Source organism: Oncorhynchus mykiss, chromosome 27, assembly GCF_057628025.1.
Source record: "Oncorhynchus mykiss isolate SJ-2025 chromosome 27, ASM5762802v1, whole genome shotgun sequence".
Lineage (NCBI taxonomy): Eukaryota > Metazoa > Chordata > Actinopteri > Salmoniformes > Salmonidae > Oncorhynchus > Oncorhynchus mykiss.
Window position 1 is genome coordinate 37,410,001 of NC_143048.1, and position 25,854 is coordinate 37,435,854.

At 49.1% G+C, this 25,854-nt stretch overlaps 1 protein-coding gene across 3 annotated transcripts in view; it reads right to left on the bottom strand.

Annotated features, from left to right (window-relative positions):
- Positions 1 to 25,854, bottom strand: part of nox4 (NADPH oxidase 4) — a 53,288-nt gene that overhangs the window by 9,858 nt on the left and 17,576 nt on the right. The window contains exons 3-13 of one of the 3 annotated variants that reach the window (XM_036965288.2): positions 25,480 to 25,590; positions 25,171 to 25,255; positions 17,739 to 17,836; positions 17,644 to 17,671; positions 14,168 to 14,240; positions 13,065 to 13,145; positions 11,671 to 11,830; positions 9,740 to 9,904; positions 7,762 to 7,824; positions 6,896 to 6,956; positions 22 to 103 (exon numbers count right to left, since the gene is read on the bottom strand). In XM_036965288.2, coding sequence (XP_036821183.1) covers positions 22 to 103; positions 6,896 to 6,956; positions 7,762 to 7,824; positions 9,740 to 9,904; positions 11,671 to 11,830; positions 13,065 to 13,145; positions 14,168 to 14,240; positions 17,644 to 17,671; positions 17,739 to 17,836; positions 25,171 to 25,255; positions 25,480 to 25,590 — 1,007 coding nt within the window. Of the gene's footprint in view, positions 1 to 21; positions 104 to 6,895; positions 6,957 to 7,761; positions 7,825 to 9,739; positions 9,905 to 11,670; positions 11,831 to 13,064; positions 13,146 to 14,167; positions 14,241 to 17,597; positions 17,672 to 17,738; positions 17,837 to 22,976; positions 23,066 to 25,170; positions 25,256 to 25,479; positions 25,591 to 25,854 lie in introns of those variants that run through there. The other 2 variants (XM_090223951.1, XM_090223950.1) reach the window with 2 other exon arrangements.

The window sequence follows — 25,854 nt, forward strand, 5'->3', positions numbered from 1 at the left end:
CACTCACAAGGTCAAACCTACTTTGGGTATCTCCTCTGTTGCACCATGGGTAGGATCTCTGACTCGGCTCCCGGATCACGAAGCAAAAGATCTGTAAAACGTTCTGAAAAAAAGAGGAATGAGACAAAATAAAAAAGATGGAGGTGGAGGAGGAGAGTGAAGAAAAAGGAGAACAGACAGGACAAGGCATGAGACGAGAGGGAGAGAACAGACAGGACAAGGCATGAGACGAGAGGGAGAGAACAGACAGGACAAGGCATGAGACGAGAGGGAGAGAACAGGCACGACAAGGCATGAGACGAGAGGGAGAGAACAGGCACGACAAGGCATGAGACGAGAGGGGGAGAACAGACACGACAAGGCATGAGACGAGAGGGAGAGAACAGGCACGACAAGGCATGAGACGAGAGGGAGAGAACAGACACGACAAGGCATGAGACGAGAGGGGGAGAACAGACACGACAAGGCATGAGACGAGAGGGGGAGAACAGACACGACAAGGCATGAGACGAGAGAGGGAGAACAAGCACGACAAGGCATGAGACGAGAGGGGGAGAACAGACACGACAAGGCATGAGACGAGAGGGGGAGAACAGACACGACAAGGCATGAGACGAGAGAGGGAGAACAGGCACGACAAGGCATGAGACGAGAGGGGGAGAACAGACACGACAAGGCATGAGACGAGAGGGGGAGAACAGACAGGACAAGGCATGAGACGAGAGGGGGAGAACAGACAGGACAAGGCATGAGACGAGAGGGGGAGAACAGACAGGACAAGGCATGAGACAAGAGGGGGAGAACAGACAGGACTAGGCATGAGACGAGAGGGGGAGAACAGACAGGACAAGCCATGAGACGAGAGGGGGAGAACAGACACGACAAGGCATGAGACGAGAGAGGGAGAACAGACACAACAAGGCATGAGACGAGAGGGAGAGAACAGACACGACAAGGCATGAGACGAGAGGGGGAGAACAGACAGGACAAGGCATGAGACGAGAGGGGGAGAACAGACACGACAAGGCATGAGACGAGAGAGGGAGAACAAGCACGACAAGGCATGAGACGAGAGGGGGAGAACAGACACGACAAGGCATGAGACGAGAGGGGGAGAACAGACACGACAAGGCATGAGACGAGAGAGGGAGAACAGGCACGACAAGGCATGAGACGAGAGGGGGAGAACAGACACGACAAGGCATGAGACGAGAGGGGGAGAACAGACAGGACAAGGCATGAGACGAGAGGGGGAGAACAGACAGGACAAGGCATGAGACGAGAGGGGGAGAACAGACAGGACAAGGCATGAGACAAGAGGGGGAGAACAGACAGGAGTAGGCATGAGACGAGAGGGGGAGAACAGACAGGACAAGCCATGAGACGAGAGGGGGAGAACAGACACGACAAGGCATGAGACGAGAGAGGGAGAACAGACACAACAAGGCATGAGACGAGAGGGAGAGAACAGACACGACAAGGCATGAGACGAGAGGGGGAGAACAGACAGGACAAGGCATGAGACGAGAGGGGGAGAACAGACAGGACAAGGCATGAGACGAGAGGGGGAGAACAGACAGGACAAGGCATGAGACGAGAGGGGGAGAACAGACAGGACAAGGCATGAGACGAGAGAGGGAGAACAGAGAGGACAAGGCATGAGACGAGAGGGGGAGAACAGACAGGACAAGGCATGAGACGAGAGGGGGAGAACAGACACGACAAGGCATGAGACGAGAGGGGGAGAACAGACAGGTTGTATGGGGTTATGGTAGGACTGGCTGTACTGTAGATTGTTTGGGGTTGTGGTAGGGCTAGCAGTACTGTAGCTTGTTTGGGGTTATGGTAGGACTGGCTGTACTGTAGCCTGTTTGGTGTTGTGGTAGGACTAGCAGTACTGTAGCTTGTTTGGGGTTGTGGTAGGACTAGCAGTACTATAGCTTGTTTGGGGTTGTGGTAGGACTAGCAGTACTGTAGCTTGTTTGGGGTTGTGGTAGGACTGGCTGTACTGTAGCTTGTTTGGGGTTGTGGTAGGACTAGCAGTACTGTAGCTTGTTTGGGGTTGTGGTAGGACTGGCTGTACTGTAGCTTGTATGGGGTTGTGGTAGGACTAGCTGTACTGTAGCTTGTATGGGGTTGTGGTAGGACTGGCTGTACTATAGCTTGTATGGGGTTGTGGTAGGACTAGCTGACTGTAGCCTGTTCAGGGTTGTGGTAGGACTGGCTGTACTGTAGCTTGTATGGGGTTGTGGTAGGACTAGCTGTGCTGTAGCCTGTTCAGGGTTGTGGTAGGACTAGCTGTGTTGTAGCCTGTTCAGGGTTGTGGTAGGACTGGCTGTACTGTAGCTTGTATGGGGTTGTGGTAGGACTAGCAGTACTGTAGCTTGTTCAGGGTTGTGGTAGGACTAGCTGACTGTAGCTTGCATGGGGTTGTGGTAGGACTAACAGTACTGTAGCTTGTTTGGGGTTGTGGTATGACTAGCAGTACTGTAGCTTGTTTGGGGTTGTGGTAGGACTGGCTGTACTGTAGCTTGTTTGAGGTTGTGGTAGGACTGGCTGTACTGTAGCTTGTATGGGGTTGTGGTAGGACTAGCAGTACTGTAGCTTGTTTGGGGTTGTGGTAGGACTGGCTGTACTGTAGCTTGTATGGGGTTGTGGTTGGACTAGCAGTACTGTAGCTTGTTTGGGGTTGTGGTAGGATTGGCTGTACTGTAGGTTGTATGGGGTTGTGGTAGGACTAGCTGTACTGTAGCTTGTTTGGGGTTGTGGTAGGACTAGCAGTACTGTAGCTTGTTCAGGGTTGTGGTAGGACTGGCTGTACTGTAGCTTGTATGGGGTTGTGGTAGGACTAGCAGTACTGTAGCTTGTTTGGGGTTGTGGTAGGATTGGCTGTACTGTAGGTTGTATGGGGTTGTGGTAGGAATAGCTGTACTGTAGCTTGTATGGGGTTGTGGGAGGACTAGCTGTGCTGTAGCCTGTTCAGGGTTGTGGTAGGACTAGCTGTGCTGTAGCCTGTTCAGGGTTGTGGTAGGACTGGCAGTACTGTAGCTTGTATGGGGTTGTGGTAGGACTAGCAGTACTGTAGCTTGTTCAGGGTTGTGGTAGGACTAGCTGACTGTAGCTTGTATGGGGTTGTGGTAGGACTAGCAGTACTGTAGCTTGTTCAGGGTTGTGGTAGGACTAGCAGTACTGTAGCTTGTTTGGGGTTGTGGTAGGAGTGGCTGTACTGTAGCTTGTTTGAGGTTGTGGTAGGACTGGCTGTACTGTAGCTTGTATGGGGTTGTGGTAGGACTAGCAGTACTGTAGCTTGTTTGGGGTTGTGGTAGGACTGGCTGTACTGTAGCTTGTATGGGGTTGTGGTAGGACTGGCTGTACTGTAGCTTGTATGGGGTTGTGGTTGGACTAGCAGTACTGTAGATTGTTTGGGGTTGTGGTAGGACTGGCTGTACTGTAGCTTGTATGAGGTTGTGGTAGGACTAGCATTACTGTAGCTTGTTTGGGGTTGTGGTAGGATTGGCTGTACTGTAGGTTGTATGGGGTTGTGGTAGGACTAGCTGTACTGTAGCTTGTTTGGGGTTGTGGTAGGACTAGCAGTACTGTAGCTTGTTCAGGGTTGTGGTAGGACTAGCAGTACTGTAGGTTGTTTGGGGTTGTGGTAGGACTAGCAGTACTGTAGCTTGTTTGGGGTTGTGGTAGGACTGGCTGTACTATAGCTTGTTTTGGGTTGTGGTAGGACTGGCTGTACTGTAGGTTGTATGGGGTTGTGGTAGGACTAGCTGTACTGTAGCTTGTATGGGGTTGTGGTAGGACTAGCTGTACTGTAGACTGTTTTGGTTTGTGGTAGGACTAGCAGTACTGTAGCTTGTATGGGGTTGTGGTAGGACTGGCAGTACTGTAGACTGTTTGGGTTTGTGGTAGGACTAGCAGTACTGTAGCTTGTATGGGGTTGTGGTAGGACTAGCTGTACTGTAGCTTGTATGGGGTTGTGGTAGGACTGGCTGTACTGTAGCTTGTTTGGGGTTGTGGTAGGACAGGCTGTACTGTAGCTTGTTTGGGGTTGTGGTAGGACAGGCTGTACTGCAGCTTGTTTGAGGTTGTGGTAGGACTGGCTGTACTGTACGTTGTATGGGGTTGTGGTAGGACAGGCTGTACTGTAGCTTGTTTGGGGTTGTGGTAGGACTAGCAGTAATGTAGCTTGTTTGGGGTTGTGGTAGGACTGGCTGTACAGTAGGTTGTTTGGGGTTGTGGTAGGACTGGCTGTACTGTAGCTTGTTTGGGGTTGTGGTAGGACAGGCTGTACTGTAGGTTGTATGGGGTTGTGGTAGGACTAGCTGTACTGTAGCTTGACTGGGGTTGTGGTAGGACTAGCTGTACTGTAGACTGTTTGGGGTTTGTGGAAGGACTAGCAGAACTGTAGCTTGTATGGGGTTGTGGTAGGACTAGCAGTACTGTAGCTTGTATGGGGTTGTGGTAGGACTAGCAGTACTGTAGCTTGTTTGGGGTTGTGGTAGGACTAGCTGTACTGTAGCTTGTTCAGGGTTGTGGTAGGACTAGCTGTACTGTAGCCTGTTTGGGGTTGTGGTAGGACTAGCTGTACTGTAGACTGTTTGGGGTTGTGGTGGGACTAGCAGTACTGTAGCTTGTTTGGGGTTGTGGTAGGATTGGCTGTACTGTAGGTTGTTCAGGGTTGTGGTAGGACTAGCTGACTGTAGCTTGTATGGGGTTGTGGTATGACTAGCAGTACTGCAGCTTGTTTGAGGTTGTGGTAGGACTGGCTGTACTGTACGTTGTATGGGGTTGTGGTAGGACAGGCTGTACTGTAGCTTGTTTGGGGTTGTGGTAGGACTAGCAGTAATGTAGCTTGTTTGGGGTTGTGGTAGGACTGGCTGTACTGTAGCTTGAATGGGGTTGTGGTAGGACAGGCTGTACTGTAGGTTGTATGGGGTTGTGGTAGGACTAGCTGTACTGTAGCTTGAATGGGGTTGTGGTAGGACTAGCTGTACTGTAGACTGTTTGGGGTTTGTGGTAGGACTAGCAGTACTGTAGCTTGTATGGGGTTGTGGTAGGACTAGCAGTACTGTAGCTTGTTTGGGGTTGTGGTAGGACCTGCTGTACTGTAGGTTGTATGGGGTTGTGGTAGGACTAGCTGTACTGTAGGTTGTATGGGGTTGTGGTAGGACTAGCTGTACTGTAGACTGTTTGGATTTGTGGTAGGACTAGCAGTACTGTAGCTTGTTTGGGGTTGTGGTAGGACTAGCAGTACTGTAGCCTGTTTGGGGTTGTGGTAGGACTAGCAGTACTGTAGCTTGTATGGGGTTGTGGTAGGACTGGCTGTACTGTAGCTTGTTTGTGGTTGTGGTAGGACTAGCAGTACTGTAGCTTGTTTGGGGTTGTGGTAGGACTAGCAGTACTGTAGCTTGTATGGGGTTGTGTTAGGACTAGCAGTACTGTAGGTTGTTTGGGGTTGTGGTAGGACTAGCAGTACTGTAGCTTGTATGGGGTTGTGGTAGGACTAGCAGTACTGTAGTGCGTATGGGTTTGTGGTAGGACTAGCTGTACTGTAGCTTGTATGGGGTTGTGGTATGACTGGCTGTACTGTAGGTTGTATGGGGTTGTGGTAGGACTAGCAGTAGTGTAGCTTGTATGGGGTTGTGGTAGGACTGACTGTACTGTAGGTTGTTTGGGGTTGTGGTAGGACTAGCAGTACTGTAGCTTGTATGGGGTTGTGTTAGGACTAGCTGTACTGTAGCTTGTATGGGGTTGTGGTATGACTGGCTGTACTGTAGGTTGTATGGGGTTGTGGTATGACTAGCAGGACTGTAGCTTGTATGGGGTTGTGGTAGGACTGGCTGTACTGTAGGTTGTTTGGGGTTGTGGTAGGACTAGCAGTACTGTAGCTTGTATGGGGTTGTGGTAGGACTAGCAGTACTGTAGTGCGTATGGGTTTGTGGTAGGACTAGCTGTACTGTAGCTTGTATGGGGTTGTGGTATGACTGGCTGTACTGTAGGTTGTATGGGGTTGTGGTAGGACTAGCTGTACTGTAGCCTGTTTGGGGTTGTGGTAGGACTGGCTGTACTGTAGGTTGTATGGGGTTGTGGTAGGACTAGCTGTACTGTAGCTTGTATGGGGTTGTGGTAGGACTGGCTGTAGAGTCATGTTAGAGCCACTGCTAGAACTATGTTAGCCCTCAGAACCCTGCACTAATACTTCTAGAGTCATGTTAGCTCTTAGAACCCTGTACTAATACTGCTAGAGCCATGTTAGCTCTTAGAACCCTGTACTAATACTGCTAGAGCCATGTTAGCTCTTAGAACCCTGTACTAATACTTCTAGAGCCATGTTAGCTCTTAGAACCCTGTACTAATACTGCTAGAGCCATGTTAGCTCTTAGAACCATGCACTAATACTGCTAGAGCCATGTTAGCTCTTAGAACCATGCACTAATACTGCTAGAGTCATGTTAGCTCTTAGAACCATGCACTAATACTGCTAGAGTCATGTTAGCTCTTAGAACCCTGTACTAATACTGCTAGAGTCATGTTAGCTCTTAGAACCCTGTACTAATACTGCTAGAGTCATGTTAGCTCCTAGAACCATGCACTAATACTGCTTCTAATACTGCTCTCTATGTTAGCCATCAGCTTACAGAAGCCTCCGGAAATGGATTCTCCCAAGCAAAGATGAGAAGGGGGTTAAAACAAACCCCCCCACCCCCTCCCCAATTCTGTCATTTCTGAGATGGTACAGGCTGTCCCTGGAGCTTAGGGAGGATGTACAGGAGATCCACTGTGTTGTGTTGCGTGTTGTGTTGTGTGTGTGTGTGTGTGTGTGTGTGTGTGTGTGTGTGTGTGTGTGTGTATGTGTGTGTGTGTGTGTGTGTGTGTCCAGTCTCACCAGTCCAGTCTCCCACCACTCTGAGATGTATTCCTAAAGTTTCTTTCTTCTCCGTGGGACACTGCAAGGGAGAGCACAGACAATGAGTCATTCACATACACACTACTGAGCACACACACACACACACACACACACACACTGAGCGTGCCTCGGCCTGGTGTTTTTGGGGGGATTGTAGCAGAATCACTGACAAAGAGCAGACAGACCCCTGAGGGCAGTAACACTGTCTGCCAACAGGAAAGCAATGTGCATGTACATTGAGTGTGTGTGTGCATGTGTGCGTGTGTGCATGTATGTGTGTGTGTGTGTGTGTGTGTGTGTGTGTGTGTGTGTGTGTGTGTGTGTGTGTGTGTGTGTGTGTGTGTGTGTGTGTGTGTGTGTGTGTGTGTTTGTGTGTGTGTGTGTGTGTGTGTGTGTGTGTGTGTGTGTGTGTGTGTGTGTATAATGCGTGTGTGAATGTTAAAAAGGAGTGGATCAGATTCCTGAAGTAAAGTCTCTTATTCCAGAACAATCATTTGACTTCTGCCGAATTGCTAAAGAACTGTAGCTGATGTGTGAGGGATTTAAAGTGTCAACAGTCAATCTACCAGCTTAACCCTAACCCTAACCCCCCTGCCTCCACATCAATGAGAGAACTGGATCCGAGGGGCCTCAGAGAGAGAGAACTGTTCGTATACCAGGGGGTAAAAAGGTAGGTTGTAGCACGTGCCTTTAGATGTGAGTATTATGTCATGTTTGAGGTATGAAGAGAAAGCATGGTGAATTGATATCTTGCACTGTGTGTGAGGAAGCCTCTAGCTGTTCAGAAGACCTCGATCTGCACATTTGTTGTTTGATTTGTGAGAAAACCGACTGAACCAACTTACCGCAGTCAGAGTGAAGGGATGGTTTTCAAATGATGACACACTGGGACAGTTTAGTACAATGTACTGAGAAAGGACAAGGAGAGGGAGGTAAGACAGAGGGAGAACATAGACAGAGAAAAAAATCCAATCTTAAACTCTACAGCTGTTCTACTCATGACTACTGCACGATTCCAGACCATTCCCTCGCCCCACCAGATTCCAGACCATTCCCTCGCCCCACCAGATTCCAGACAATTCCCTCGCCCCACCAGATTCCAAACCATTCCCTCACCCCACCAGATTCCAAACCATTCCCTCGCCCCAACAGATTCCAAACCATTCCCTCGCCCCACCAGATTCAAAATCATTACCTCGCCCCACCAGATTCCAGACCATTCCCTCGCCCCACCAGATTCCAGACCATTCCCTTGCCCCACCAGATTCCAAACCATTCCCTCGCCCCACCAGATTCCAGACCATTCCCTCGCCTCACCAGCTTCCAAACCATTCCCTCGCCTCACCAGATTCCAAACCATTCCCTCGCCTCACCAGATTCCAGACCATTCCCTCGCCCCACCAGATTCCAGACCATTCCCTCGCCTCACCAGATTCCAGACCATTCCCTCGCCCCACCAGATTCCAAACCATTCCCTCGCCCCACCAGATTCCAGACCATTCCCTCGCCTCACCAGATTCCAGACCATTCCCTCGCCTCACCAGATTCCAAACCATTCCCTCGCCTCACCAGATTCCAGACCATTCCCTCGCCCCACCAGATTCCAGACCATTCCCTCGCCTCACCAGATTCCAGACCATTCCCTCGCCTCACCAGACTGCAAACCATTCACTCGCCTCACCAGATTCCAAACCATTCCCTCGCTTCACCAGATTCCAAACCATTCCCTCGCCTCACCAGATTCCAAACCATTCCCTCGCCCCACCAGATTCCAGACCATTCCCTCGTCTCACCAGATTCCAGACCATTCCCTCGCCCCACCAGATTCCAGACCATTCCCTCGCCCCACCAGATTCCAGACAATTCCATCGCCCCACCAGATTCCAGACCATTCCCTCGCCCCACCAGATTCCAGACAATTCTCTGGCCCCACCAGATTCCAAACCATTCCCTCGCCCCACCAGATTCCAGACCATTCAATCGCCTCACCAGACTGCAAACCATTCCCTCGCCTCACCAGATTCCAAACCATTCCCTCGCTTCACCAGACTGCAAACCATTCTCTCGCCTCACCAGATTCCAAACCATTCCCTCGCTTCACCAGATTCCAAACCATTCCCTCGCCTCACCAGATTCCAAACCAGTCCCTCGCCTCACCAGATTCCAGACCATTCCCTCGCCCCACCAGATTCCAGACCATTCCCTCGCCCCACCAGATTCCAGACCATTCCCTCGCCCCACCAGATTCCAGACCATTCCCTCGCCCCACCAGATTCCAGACCATTCCCTCGCCCCACCAGATTTCAGACCATTCCCTCGCCCCACCAGATTCCAGACCATTCCCTCGCCCCACCAGATTCCAGACCAGTGCCTCGCCTCACCAGATTCCAAACCAGTCCCTCGCCCCACCAGATTCCAGACCATTCCCTCGCCTCACCAGATTCCAAACCAGTCCCTCGCCTCACCAGATTCCAGACCATTCCCTCGCCCCACCAGATTCCAAACCATTCCCTCGCCCCACCAGATTCCAGACCATTCCCTCGCCCCACCAGATTCCAGACCATTCCCTCACCCCACCAGATTTTTATTTAAAAGTTGCATTCTATATTTGCACAACACATCTTTTGTTAGTGACTCACTACTATATCTCCATACTTGAGACTTTGTACAGATCTCAGGTAAGTAATATGGCAGAAACAACTACCTTTCTGCTACTTTGGTTGAGGTGTTAGTAATATGGCAGAGTAAGTGTTACCTTACTGCTAACTTAGTCCAGAGCCATGCCACAGTGTGGTTACTATAGTAACTCTTCCTGTCACTCACCTGCCCTGGTTGGGCTTTAAAGTCCTTCTTCAGCATGCGCAGCTCGATGACGTCACAGGGATGTCTGACGACAGCAACTATGGTGACGGGGGAGTTGCTCCGTATGTAACGATATAGCCTCTCAGCACAGTAGAGACACAGAGGACCAGACACCCACAGCCAGGTCTACATGCACACACACACACACACACACACACACACACACACACACACACAACCACACACAGACACACACACAACCACACACAACCACACACAGACACACACACAACCACACACAACCACACACAGACACACACACAACCACACACAGACACACACACAACCACACACAGACACAGACACACACACACACACACACACACTAATTACTCCCAGCTAGAGAGAGGCAAGTCCAGAGATTTGATTTTATGAGACAACACTGGCGCTTAACAAGCATGTGCACACAGAGAGGCCTTCACCCCTCCCCTACCTCCCATCCTCTCCTACACCCCTCACTCCACCTCACCCCCATCCTCCCCTACACCCCATCACTCCACCTCACCTCCCATCCTCCCCTACACCCCATCACTCCACCACCCCACCCATCCTACCCTACACCCCTCACTCCACCTCACCTCCCATCCTCCCCTACACCCCATCACTCCACCTCACCCCCATCCTCCCCTACACCCCATCACTCCACCTCACCTCCCATCCTCCCCTACACCCCATCACTCCACCACCCCACCCATCCTACCCTACACCCCTCACTCCACCTCACCTCCCATCCTCCCCTACACCACTCACTCCACCACCCATCCTACCCTACACCCCTCACTCCACCTCACCTCCATCCTCCCCTACACCCCATCACTCCACCACCCCACCCATCCTCCCCTACACCCCTTACTCCACCTCACCTCCCATCCTCCCCTACACCCCATCACTCCAACTCACCCCCATCCTCCCCTACACCCCATAACTCCACCACCCTACCCATCCTACCCTACACCCCTCACTCCACCTCACCTCCCATCCTCCCCTACACCCCATCACGCCACCACCCCACCCATCCTCCCCTACACCCCTCACTCCACCTCACCTCCCATCCTCCCCTACACCCCATCACTCCACCCATCCTCCCCTACACCCCTCACTCCACCTCACCTCCCATCCTCCCCTACACCCCATCACTCCACCTCACCTCCCATCCTCCCCTACACCCCATCACTCCACCTCACCTCCCATCCTCCCCTACACCCCATCACTCCACCTCACCCCCATCCTCCCCTACACCCCTCACTCCACCTCACCCCCATCCTCCCCTACACCCCTCACTCCACCTCACCTCCCATCCTCCCCTACACCCCATCACTCCACCTCACCTCCCATCCTCCCCTACACCCCTCACTCCACCTCACCTCCCATCCTCCCCTACACCCCTCACTCCACCTCACCTCCCATCCCCCCCTACACCCCATCACTCCACCTCACCTCCCATCCTCCCCTACACCCCTCACTCCACCTCACCTCCCATCCTCCCCTACACCCCATCACTCCACCTCACCTCCCATCCTCCCCTACACCCCTCACTCCACCTCACCTCCCATCCTCCCCTCATCCATCCCCTACCTCCCATCCTCCCCTCACCCATCCCCTACCTCCCATCCTCCCCTACACCCCATCACTCCACCTCACCTCCCATCCTCCCCTACACCCTTCACCCATCCCCTACCTCCCATCCTCCCCTACACCCCATCACTCCACCTCACCTCCCATCCTCCCCTACACCCCTCACTCCACCTCACCTCCCATCCTCCCCTACACCCCATCACTCCACCTCACCTCCCATCCTCCCCTACACCCCTCACTCCACCTCACCTCCCATCCTCCCCTACACCCCCCCCCCCCCCCCCCCCCCACACACACACACACACACACACACACACCTCAGGTGAGTTGGGTTGGAACCGAGCCTCCTCCCTGCAGCTCCATCCATCTCCTTCAGCCTGTCCTGACTCCTCCTCCGTCTTGTCCGGGTTAGTCTGATTGGCTCTGAGGCAGCCAGGGGGGTGGGCCTCAAAGTTGGTCTGGTACTTCAGAGCACCACTATAGGATGAAAAAGAGTGAGAAAAGATGATGATGATGATGATGATGATAAAGAAGAACACAACATTCCGGCTCTGAAGATTCTAAAAGTCTACAGGTGCATGTGTGTGTGTGTGTGTGTGTTAACCTGGGGCAGTTGATGAACAAAGTGAATGTGTCAGTGTGTTACTACGACTGTAATGGAACCCTGGTGGCTGAGAGGACCTGATGGGGACAGCTCAACGTCAGCTCGGTCTGGACTGATGCAATAGTATGATAGTAATGCCATTAAAATGCATTCTATACCTCTCTGTATCCAACACTATGAAAGCATACCGATAGTACTACTCTGTCATGACTAACCCCTTAATCGAGGCGTCCTCATGTTTCCCAGCCGAAACAGTTCGGAAGAGCTTGGCACACCTGTATTTGGGGATATTTCTCCCATTCTTCTCTGTAGATCCTCTCAAGCTCTGTCAGGTGGGATGGGGAGCGTCGCTGCACAGCTCATTTTCAGGTCTCTCCAGAGATGTTGGATCGGGTTCAATTCCGGCTGGGTCACTAAAGGACATTCAGAGACTTGTCCCGAAGCCACTCCTGCGTTGTCTTGGTTGTGTGCTTAGGGTCGTTATCTTGTTGGAAGGTGAACCTTTACCCCAGTATGAGATGCTGAGCACTCTGGATCAGGTTTTCATCAGTGAACTCTCTGTACTTTGCTCCATTCATCTTTCCCTCGATCCTGACTAGTCTCCCAGTCCCTGCCGCTGAAAGCAAGTCTCTCTTCACTGTAGGGATGGTGGCAGGGTTCCTCCAGACGTGATGCTAGGCATTCAGGTCAAAGAGTTCAATCTTGGTTCCATCAGACCAAATTATCTGGTTTCTCATTGTCTGAGTCCTTTAGGTGCCTTTTGACAAACTCCAAGTGGGCTGTCATGTGCCTTTTACTGAGGATTGGCTTCCGCCTGGCCACTCTACCATAAAGGCCTGATTGGCTGCAGAGATGGTTGTCCTTCTGGAAGGTTCTCCCATCTCCACAACGGAATTCTGGACCTCTATTAGACAAACATAACTATTGAAGCTTTTTCGTTATATTTCAAGCGAAGGTATTTTAAAGGAGTATGTAAGCACACTTGTTTGGTTCAGCTAGCCGGGTTTGGCTAGGCGCCAGCCGAACTGAAGCATGCTGACACCTTTAATCAGACACACACATACACAGCCACATAGTCCCCATACCAAAGGCGATAAGTTAACTTACCCGACCACATGCACAATCAGTATGATGTAGAACACTATGAAGAGGTTGTGGGTGTACCAGAATATCTCATAGTTGGACACCCTGAAACACAGAGGACATTCCACAAACATGATGATATCATGATACATCAGATTACTGTAAAGTCTCATTGACATCAACACATATTTTCATACATCAGATTACCACAAGGTCCACAACGGCATATTTTCACATTTTCTGCGGAAAAACTATTTTAGGGAGTGCTGTGGAATGACAGAAAGATACGAGTGTTGGAGAAAAGCAGACAAAGGGGAGAAAGGATCCAGGAGAAGAGCAAGAGAGAGGTCAGAGCATAACTGAAGACATGAAGAGCCACGCCTTTTAATTTACTGGGTCTCTTAAACCAGTGGAGGGCAGGACAGTGAGAGAGTGTGTGTGTGTGGTGTGTGTGGTGTGTGTGTGTGTGTGTGTGTGTGTGTGTGTGTGTGTGTGTGTGTGTGTGTGTGTGTGTGTGTGTGTGTGTGTGTGTGTGTGTGTGTGTGTGTGTGTAGGGATGTCACAATTAGCAAGGTTATTACAGACAACTTCCCCCAATAAACACAACTTACACCAAACAACAGTTGAAACGCAGTCACCCTCCAAGAACGCTCTGAACACCCACACCCATGACCACATCCCCCTTTGAACATCAGTGTCTCCCTACAATACTGGGACTCACACCCACACCCTCCACACACACACACACACACACACACACACACACACACACACACACACACACACACACACACACACACACACACACACACACACACACACACACACACACACACACACACACACACACACACACACACACACACACAGGTGCTGTTCTAAGGCCTAAGTGGAGCTGCCTCTGATCCTGCATTAAATTACAACAGGCAAGGCAGAAGACACCACAATCAGGACCCAGTCTAAATCAAAGCACAGGACCTCTCCTTGCCGCCCCCTGTGACCTCAGTAATGACATAGGTTTGGCCACGCTGGTAGTTGGTACCTTTATACTGGCCATCTAAGACTGACAGACACACATTTAAGAAATGTAGCAGACGCTCTTGTCCAGGGTAACTTAAGAGTTTTACCTGATGCAGTAGGAAGAGGCAGTGAACATCAGGAAGAGGATGAGGACCAATAGGATACCAGTGATCCCCGGGACTAAACCACATCCACCAATCAGAGAACAGAGAGACAAGAGTTATAACATTATTAACCAATCAGAGAACAAAGTGACAGATTCATAACAAAGAGACAGATTCATAACATGAATGAACATTCAGTGAACAAAGAGACAGAGTCATAACATAATTAACCAATCAAAGAACAGAGAGACAGATTTATATAATTAATAACCAATTAATGAACAAAGACACAGAGTCATAACATTATTAACCAATCAGAGAACAGAGACAAAACTGTGATGACATCATTATTTGTTGTGTTAGATAGTTGGGCAAGGGAATAGGGAAGGTTTTCAGACTGGACTAGAGTACCGGGAAAGGAATAGAGAAAGTTTTCAGACTGGACCAGACCACCAGGAAGGGAATAGATAGACTTTTCAGACTGGACTACATTACCAGGAAGGGAACAGGGAAGGTTTTCAGACTGGAATAGACTACCAGGAAGGGAACAGGGAAGGTTTTCAGACTGGACTAGACTATCAGGAAGGGGCTGGGGTAAGTTTTCAGACTAGACTACCAGGAAGGGGAAAGGGAGAGTTTTCAAACTGGACTAGACTACCAGGATGGGGATAGGGAAAGTTTTCAGACTGGACTAGACTACCAGGAAGGGGATAGGGAAAGTTTTCAGACTGGACTAGACTACCAGGAAGGGGATAGGGAAAGTTTTCAGACTGGACTAGACTACCAGGAAGGGGATAGGGAAAGTTTTCAGACTGGACTAGACTACCAGGAAGGGGATAGGGAAAGTTTTCAGACTGGACTAGACTACCAGGAAGGGGATAGGGAATGTTTTCAGACTAGACTACCCGGAAGTGAGCTAGACAATGTCAGGAAGTTTATATACACCTTAGCCAAGTACATTTAAACTCAGTTTTTCACAATTCCTGACATTTAATCCTAGTAAAAATTCTCTGTCTTAGGTCAGTTAAGATCATCACTTTACTTTAAGAATGTGAAATGTCAGAATAATAGTAGAGAGAATGATTTATTTCAGCTTTTATTTGTTTCATCACATTCCCAGTGGGTCAGAAGTTTACATACACTCAATTAGTATTTGGTAGCATTGCCTTTAAATTGTTTAACTTGTGTCAAACGTTTCAGGTAGCCTTCCACAAGCTTCCCACAATAAGTTGGGTGAATTTTGGCCCATTCCTCCTGATAGAGCTGGTGTAACTGAGTCAGGTTTGTAGGCCTCCTTGCTCACAACCACTTCTTCAGTTCTGCCCACAAATGTTCTATAGGATTGAGGTCAAGGCTTTGTGATGGCCACTCCAATACCTTGACTTTGTTGTCCTTAAGCCATTTTGCCACGACTTTGGAAGTATGCTTGGGGTCATTGTCCATTTGGAAGACCCATTTGCGACCAAGCTTTAACTTCCTGACTGATGTCTTGAGATGCTGCTTGAGATGCTGCTTCTATATATCCACATAATTTTCCATCCTCATGATGCCATCTATTTTGTGAAGTGCACCAGTCCCTGCTGCAGCAAAGCACCCCCACAACATGATGCTGCCACCCCCGTGCTTCACGGTTGGGATGGTGTTCTTCGGCTTGCTAGCCTCGCCCTTTTTCCTCCAAACATAACGATGGTCATTATGGCCAAACAGTTCTATTTTTGTTTCATCTGACGAGAGGACATTTCTCCAAAAAGTATGATCTTTGTCCCCATGTGCAGTTGCAAACCGTAGTCTGACTTTTTTATGGCGGTTTTGGAGCAGTGGCTTCTTCCTAGCTGAGTGGCCTTTCTGGTTATGTCGCTATAGGACTCGTTATACTGTGGATATAGATACTTTGTAACTGTTTCCTCCAGCATCTTCACAGGGTCCTTTGCTGTTGTTCTGGGATCGATTTACACTTTTTGGACCAAAGTACGTTCATCTCTAGGTGACAGAACGCGTCTCCTTCCTGAGCGGTATGACGGCTGCGTGGTCCCATGGTGTTTATACTTGCATACTATTGTTTGTACAGATAAACGTGGTATCTTCAGGCATTTGAAAATTGCTCCCAAGGATGAACCAAAGACCAAAGTCTTTGCTGATTTCTTTTGATTTTCCTATGATGTCAAGCAAAGAGGCACTGGGTTTGAAGGTAGACCTTGAAATACATCCACAGGTACACCTCCAATTGACTCAAATTATGTAAATTAGCCTATCAGAAGCTTCTAAAGCCATGACATAATTTTCTGGAATTGTCCAAGCTGTTTAAAGGCCCAGTCAACTTAGTGTATGTAAACTTCTGACCCACTGGAATTGTGATACAGTGAAATTATAAGTGAAATAATCTGTCTCTAAACAATTGTTGGAAAAATTACTTGTGTCATGCACAAAGTAGATGTCCTAACCGACTTGCCAAAACTATATTTTGTTGACAAGAAATGTGTGTAGTGGTTGAAAAATTAGTTTTAATGACTCCAACCTAAGTGTATGTAAACTTCCGACTTCAACGGTATATTATTGTGCTTGGCTGAGCAGAGCTGTTTTCAAGGAAGCTGTCAAGGTAGTGAGATTGTGTTTATACTGGACATTCTGCCTCCACCTACCGTCAACCAGTCATGCCAATACAGAGCTATACGGAGCTATACGGAGCCTTACGCATTGTTGAAAAATTTGGGCAACACACGGCGATGCAGTACGGAGCTCAATTTGACCTCTGCCTGCCTCTGGAGGTTCCGCAATTGTGTCACACCCTCCATATGGAGCCTCCGACCACATTTTTGGTTCTAGCATAAATTGGCTTTAAATGTAACCTTTACCCTAACCCTTATTCTAAACCTAGCCCTAAGCAGAGCAAGCAGAGCATCTACACATGGACAATCCAGACAAAGTGTGACCTTTTTGCTTGTGTGTGGACATATTTAAGAAGTCCCCACAAGAATAGGAAACAAACAAATATTTGACCAATTGGAGACATTTTGTTGGTCCTCTCAAGGTCAAATGCTATTTCTATGGGGTTTAGAGTTAAGATTAGAATCAGTGTTAGAATTAGAATACGATTAAGGGTTAGGGTTAGGTTTAGTGTTAAAGTTAGGTTTTTGGGTTAAGGTTAGGGTTAGGGTTAGCTTTAGGGGTTAGGGAAAATAGGATTTTGAATGGGACTGAAGTGTGTCTCCCCACAAGGTTAGCTGTGCAAGACTGTGTGTGTGTGTGTGTGTGTGTGTGTGTGTGTGTGTGTGTAGTGTAGTGTCTAGTACTGTCAGAAAGACAGAGTTCCCCCTCTCTTCTTGGCATAGCGCCACCCTAATCTCAAACACATTCACCAGTTTATGGTTACCATGGAAACACATATGAAACCAAGACCAAAATGCAATACACGCCCCTCGGCTAGACAACCCACCTGTGAAACAGTCCAGTTTATTATAGGGGAACTCCGGCAGACTCACCTGTAGTCAGAATGATGAGTCTGGGGTCCTGGGGAAGAAAAGTGCAGGTTAACACAGGTTGTGTGTGAGTGTGTGTGTGAGTGTGCACATCTTACCTCTCCGCTGTAGCGAGCAACGTTGAGAGAAGGGAACTCTTCTGAGTACCTGACGCTGAAGTTGACCACGTTGACAAGATGTGCTGATACGTGCACAACTGGGGGACACATCACAACAGTGAGTTACAAGAGAGCAAAACTCACCCTAATACACACATCTCTTTCTCTATTCAGCATACTCAACAATAGCGATGGGGGGGAAATCGATACAGTCACATATCGCAATATTATTTTGGACGACATTATATAGAAACTTTGACTTCAAGTATTGACTTGTAGAAATATGTTTGTTCTCCTCTTTTAAATAGTGAGCCAACATGTTTTCAGTCTTTCCATGACTGGTCAAAACTGTCATGCTCTCTCTGCAGCAGATATATACCCCTAACCCTTTAACCTAACTCCTAACCTTAACTCCTAACCTTAACTCCTAACCTAACTCCTAACCTAAACTCCTAACCTAACTCCTAACCTAACTCCTAACCTAACTCCTAACCTAAACTCCTAACCTAACTCCTAACCTTAACTCCTAACCTTAACTCCTAACCTTAATCCCTTACCACTAGTTAACGTTTTTGAATAAATTTTTTATTGAACTAGGCCAGTCAGTTTCCTATTTACAATGACAGTCTACCCCGGCCAAACCCAAACGACGCTCGGCCAATTGCGCACCGTCCTATGGGACTCCTAATCACGGCCAGTTGTGATACAGCCTGGAATCAAACCAGGGTCTGTAGTGACGCCTCTAGCACTTAGATGCAGTGCCTTAGACTGCTGCGCCACTCAGAAGGCCCAAATGTTAGTGTTAGCCACAAAGCCACCACAATAACGTTAGACAAATTGGAATTTGTTACATATCATACGTACGTTTTGCAAATTCGTAACATACTATATGAATTGAAATTCGTAACATACTATATGAATTGAAATTCGTAATATATGTACGAATTGCAATCCGTAACATTCAAAATGGATGATGGACCCACAGATGAATACATACGAAGTGTAACATATCATACTACACTGAACATACATATAACACAACATGTAAAGTGTTGGTCCCATGTTGCATGAGCTGAAATAAAAGATCCCCGACATTTTCCATACACACAAAAAAACGAATTCCAAAAACGAATTTTGTTGCATATCAATATTGTGGTGTATCAAGGAAGCTGACTAAACAGCGTGATCATTACACAGGTGCATCTTGTTCTGGGACAAATAAAAGCCCACTAAAATATGCAGTTATGTCACACAACACAGTGCTAAAGATCTCTCAAGTTTTGAGGGAGCGTGCAACTGGCATGCTGACTGTAGGAATGACCACCAGAGCTGTTGCCAGAGAATTGAATGTTCATTTCTCTACCATAAACCGCCTCCAACGTTGTATTAGAGAATTTGTCACTATGTGAGACCAGTACAAATGAAAACGTATGCATTCACTACTTTAAGTCGCTCTGGATAAGAGCATCTGCTAAACTGTAAATACATAGATATGGGCATAATGCACTTACTTCAATTGACTGATTTGAAACTGTTGCATTTATATTTTTGTTCAGTATAGAATCGTGAGAATCTAAATACATATTGTATTGGTACCTAATTAACATGATAATATCGTATCGTGAGGTCCCTGGCATTTCCCAGCACTACTCACCAATACATCCAAGTCACTGAGCAACACACACACTCACACATCTCTTTGTCTATTCAGCATACATCTTCCTGAGTAACTGAGCGACACACACACACACACACACACACACACACACACACACACACACACACACACACACACACACACACACACACACACACACACACACACACACACTTATCTCTCTGACATCATAGCTTAAACATGCATTTCCCCAACAGCTGACAGAGGCAAGGGGTAGTTATCGCTCTCTCCTCCTCCCCCTCTCTCTCCCCCTCTCTCCCCCCCCCTCTCTCTTTCTATTCACCTTCAATTACCCTCTCCATGTCTTCCCCCTGCCTCCTCTTTCTCCCTTTGTTCTCCATTGTTCCCTGGGTGTAATTGGTTGTGTCAGGAGTTTGGAACTCTGCAATTAGAACTTTACATCTCCACAGCCAGGAAGCAGGCTGGGGGTGAGGGAGCGGAAGAGAGGGGGAGGGAGAGAGGGTTAAAGGAGGGGAGGGGGCTGGGGGTGAGGGAGCGGAAGAGAGGGGGAGGGAGAGAGGGTTAAAGGAGGGGAGGGGGCTGGGGGTGAGGGAGCGGAAGAGAGGGGGAGGGAGAGAGGGTTAAAGGAGGGGAGGGGGCTGGGGGTGAGGGAGCGGAAGAGAGGGGGAGGGAGAGAGGGTTAAAGGAGGGGAGGGGGCTGGGGGTGAGGGAGCGGAAGAGAGGGGGAGGGAGAGAGGGTTAAAGGAGGGGAGGGGGCTGGGGGTGAGGGAGAGGAAGAGAGGGGGAGGGAGAGAGGGTTAAAGGAGGGGAGGGGGCTGGGGGTGAGGGAGCGGAAGAGAAGAGAGGGGGAGGGAGAGAGGGTTAAAGGAGGGGAGGGGGCTGGGGGTGAGGGAGCGGAAGAGAGGGGGAGGGAGAGAGGGTTAAAGGAGGGGAGGGGCTGGGGGTGAGGGAGCGGAAGAGAGGGGGAGGGAGAGAGGGTTAAAGGAGGGGAGGGGGCTGGGGGTGAGGGAGCGGAAGAGAGGGGGAGGGAGAGAGGGTTAAAGGAGGGGAGGGGGCTGGGGGTGAGGGAGCGGAAGAGAGGGGGAGGGAGAGAGGGTTAAAGGAGGGGAGCGGGCTGGGGGTGAGGGAGCGGAAGAGAGGGGGAGGGAGAGAGGGTTAAAGGAGGGGAGGGGGCTGGGGGTGAGGGAGCGGAAGAGAGGGGGAGGGAGAGAGGGTTAAAGGAGGGGAGGGGGCTGGGGGTGAGGGAGCGGAAGAGAGGGGGAGGGAGAGAGGGTTAAAGGAGGGGAGCGGGCTGGGGGTGAGGGAGCGGAAGAGAGGGGGAGGGAGAGAGGGTTAAAGGAGGGGAGCGGGCTGGGGGTGAGGGAGCGGAAGAGAGGGGGAGGGAGAGAGGGTTAAAGGAGGGGAGCGGGCTGGGGGTGAGGGAGCGGAAGAGAGGGGGAGGGAGAGAGGGTTAAAGGAGGGGAGCGGGCTGGGGGTGAGGGAGCGGAAGAGAGGGGGAGGGAGAGAGGGTTAAAGGAGGGGAGGGGGCTTGGGTTGAGGGAGACCGGGGAGAAACCAGCTCCCAATGACGTCAGTGAGGCAGCTGTGTGTGTCCCTCTCTCACTCATTATCTCTCTCTCACACACGCGCGCGCACACATGTACACACCTACATACACACATACACACGCGCACACACGTACACACGCACACACACACACGTACACACACACACAGCTCTATGTCCCCTGGAAGAGCTCGAAACTCTCAGAATCTGAATGCATACGGGCACTTCCATGGAAAAGGATCCATGAGCACCAACATGGGAAGTTCATAGGAGCATATCAAATTGCGTGTCAAATAAAAACTAAGAATCTATATTTTAAGGAAAAAAGTCATTGACAAATTTTTTATCTTAAAAAATGGGGCATAAGTGACGGCTTTGATTTCTGCATGAACAGATGGAAAAGGGCTCTTAGAAAACATCTAGCAGAAAAAGTCTTGAAGGTTTCAGAAATACATTGAAACACAATCATGTAATAACATAAAGATCCCTGCCAACTAATATCAACACTTATTTTTTTATTTCGTAGAAATTGTTCTGTAAGTTTAAGAAATATTGCCTTGTGCCTTGTAATTCCGTTACAAAAAACACACATATCTTGGAAGATATTTTCACATTTCTCCCCCTCGTGAAGATTAGGATTAGGAACGTTCACAGAAGTAGTAGACCTACCAATTAGTTATAGTGATTTTACTGGTATCAATTTTGTTTATGAATTATGAAGTGATTTAAAATCATAATTTCCTTACCAATTTGGTAACGGAATTATCGCAGTTAAATTGGCTACAATGGAAAATCACAATATTCACAAACCACAGTTGGGTCACCTGCTACTGTTCTCCCTTCCACTGGCATACAGCTCATAGCTGTTTCAATCTCTTTCTGTCTTCTGGAAGTCAAGAGTCTTTAAACAGTCTGACACTGGACAACTACTCCCTTTCTCTTGATTTCCTTCCTTCCTTCCTTCTCTCTCTCTCGCCCTCTCTCTGTGTCTCTCTCGCCCTCTCTCTGTGTCTCTCTCGCCCTCTCTCTGTGTCTCTCTCGCCCTCTCTCTGTGTCTCTCTCGCCCTCTCTCTGTGTCTCTCTCGCTCTCTCTCTGTGTCTCTCTCGCCCTCTCTCTGTGTCTCTCTCGCTCTCTCTCTGTGTCTCTCTCTCTCTCTCTCGCCCTCTCTCTGTGTCTCTCTCGCCCTCTCTCTGTGTCTCTCTCGCCCTCTCTCTGTGTCTCTCTCGCTCTCTCTCTGTGTCTCTCTCGCCCTCTCTCTGTGTCTCTCTCGCCCTCTCTCTGTGTCTCTCTCGCCCTCTCTCTGTGTCTCTCTCGCCCTCTCTCTGTGTCTCTCTCGCCCTCTCTCTGTGTCTCTCTCGCCCTCTCTCTGTGTCTCTCTCGCCCTCTCTCTGTGTCTCTCTCGCTCTCTCTCTGTGTCTCTCTCGCTCTCTCTCTGTGTCTCTCTCGCCCTCTCTCTGTGTCTCTCTCGCTCTCTCTCTGTGTCTCTCTCGCCCTCTCTCTGTGTCTCTCTCGCTCTCTCTCTGTGTCTCTCTCGCCCTCTCTCTGTGTCTCTCTCGCTCTCTCTCTGTGTCTCTCTCGCCCTCTCTCTGTGTCTCTCTCGCCCTCTCTCTGTGTCTCTCTCGCCCTCTCTCTGTGTCTCTCTGTGTCTCTCTCTGTGTCTCTCTCGCTCTCTCTCTGTGTCTCTCTCGCCCTCTCTCTGTGTCTCTCTCGCCCTCTCTCTGTGTCTCTCTCGCCCTCTCTCTGTGTCTCTCTCGCCCTCTCTCTGTGTCTCTCTCGCCCTCTCTCTGTGTCTCTCTCGCTCTCTCTCTGTGTCTCTCTCGCCCTCTCTCTGTGTCTCTCTCGCTCTCTCTCTGTGTCTCTCTCGCCCTCTCTCTGTGTCTCTCTCGCTCTCTCTCTGTGTCTCTCTCGCCCTCTCTCTCTCTGTCTCTCTCTCTGTCTCTCTCTCTCTCTCTCTCTCTCTCTCTCTCTCTCTCTGTCTCTCTCTCTCTCTGTCTCTGCCCTTCTCTCTCAAATTCAGTTAATGTCACCTCTCCCAGCTCTTACTGACACCTACCCATGAGCCAACTCGCTGTCCATTCATTTAGTCAGCGTCCTCACCCATTGATCACCGACCGACACCGGATATCCATGGACAATGAAAAGTAGTTGAGATTTAGTCAGTCAACCCTGTTAATGTCCACAGAGGGAGCAGACTGGACCAAATCTGAACCAATCATAGACGTGCAATATGTTTCACAAGTTTGGATAGTACAGTACAGTGAGTAGAGCTCAGTAGAATGCAGCACAATACAATACAGTGGAACAGTACAGTACTGTATAGTAGTGTACAGTATATTGTATTGTACTCTATTGTACTGCTATACTCTACTTTCTACTGTGCTCAACTGCACTCTACCTTACTCTACTGTCCTCTACTGCACTCTACCCTACTCTACCATACTCTACTGTACTCTACAGCCCTCAACTGCACTCAACTGCATTCTACCCTACTCTACAGCACTCAACCCTACTCTACTGTACTCTACCCTACTCTACTGTACTCTACCCTACTCTACTGTACTCTACTGTACTGCACTCTACCCTACTCTACTGCTCTACCCTACTTTACTGTACTCTACCCTACTCTACTGTTCTCAACTGCACTCTACCCTACTCTACTGAACTCTACTCTACTCTGCTCTACCCTACTCTACTGTACTCTACTGTACTCTACCCTACCCTACTCTACCCTACTCTACTGTACTCTACCCTACCCTACTGTACTCTACCCTACTCTACTGTACTCTACTGTACTGCACTCTACCCTACTCTACTGCTCTACCCTACTTTACTGTACTCTACCCTACTCTACTGTTCTCAACTGCACTCTACCCTACTCTACTGAACTCTACTCTACTCTGCTCTACCCTACTCTACTCTACTGTACTCTACTGTACTCTACCCTACCCTACTCTACCCTACTCTACTGTACTCTACCCTACCCTACTCTACTGTACTCTACCCTACTCTACTCTACTCTACTCTACTGTACTGCACTTTACTCTAACATACCCTACTCTACTTATCTCTACTGCACTCTACCCTACCCTACTCTACCCTACTCTACTGAACTCTACTCTACTCTGCTCTACCCTACTCTACTGCACTCTACTCTACTCTACTGTACTCTACCCTACTCTACTGTACTCTACCCTACTCTACTGTACTCTCCCCTACTCTACTGTACTCTACCCTGCGCTACCCTACCCTACTGTACTCTACTGAACTCTACTCTACTCCACTCTACTCTACTGTACTCTACCCTACTCTATTGAACTCTACTCTACCCTGCTCTACCCTACTTTATGGTTCTCTACCCTACTCTACTCTACTGTACTCTACCCTGCTCTACTCTTCTCTACCCTACTCTATCCTATGGTACTCCACCTTACTCTACTCTGCTCTACTCTACTGAACTATAATCTACTCTACTGTACTTTATCCTACCCTACTCTACTGTACTCTGCTCTACTCTACTGTACTTCACCCTACTCTACTTTACTGCATTCTACCCCACTCTGCTATACCCTACTCTACTATACCCTACTCTACTATACCCTACTCTACTATAACCTACTCTATTGTACTCTACTGTACTGCACTCTACTGCACTTTACTGTACTGTAGTCTACCCTACTCTACTGTACAGTACTCTACTCTACCCTACTGAACTCTACTCAGCTCTACCCTACTCTACTACACTCTACTCTACTGTATGTACTCTACCCTACTCTGCTCTACTGAACTCTACTCTACCCTACTCTACTCTGCTGAACTCTACTCTACCCTAATCTACTCTGCTGAACTCTAATCCACTAATCTACTCTACCTCAACTCTACTCTGCTATATTGTATTGTACTGTACTCTGCTCTACTCTACTGAACTATAATCTACTATACCCTACTCTACTGAACTCTAATCTAGTCTACCATACTCTACTCTACTGTGCTGTATTGTACTGTACTGTACTCTGCGCCCAGTGGGCTGGGTCAATTTCCCCACACCATCCCTCAACACACACTAACGCCCAACACATACACACGCTCAACACACACTAACGCCCAACACGTACACACGCTCAACACACACTAATGCCCAACACATGCACACACTCAACACACACTAACGCCCAACACATACACACGCTCAACACACTAACGCCCAACACATACACACGCTCAACACACACACACACACACACACTTACCGGAAAATACACAAATGGCTACTCCACACGTCACATGGAAGGTCTTACTCTTGTCCAGAAGCCTGCGGGCCTTTCTGCTTGTCACCTGGAGGGGTGTGTGTATGGGGGAGGGGGGGCGAGGAGGAGGGGGGGGGGGACAGACAGTGTCAGTGTACAGTCTTCAGACATATCAAAACCCTCACTACAGTACTCTCTGCCCATTCCAGACAGCCATTACCAGACTACTGAGCACGCGCACACACACACACACACTCAAACACACACACACACAGACACACACACACACACACATTCCCCTCCTCTCCGTACCGTGTGTGTTCCTCTGAGGTAGGTGAGTAGAGAGCGACACATAGGCAGCAGCACCAGACTGCAGTTCAGATTGAGTACTGATGCAGACGCCCTGCTGATACACAGCCCTAGCTGGAGAAACACACACAAATACACACACACACAAATACACACACACAATCACAGTTAGATTCCAGGTGTAGTTAACAGATGAAATAATACATTGTATCATTCTAATCTCCCCTCCAAACCACACTACTCATAGCCTCCACCCCCACCCCCGACACACACATCTCTCTGTCAACACTCATGGCCTCCAGGATTACGGCACCTCATCATTCTTCACACACACACACACACTCACACACACACTCTCACACACACACATACACACAC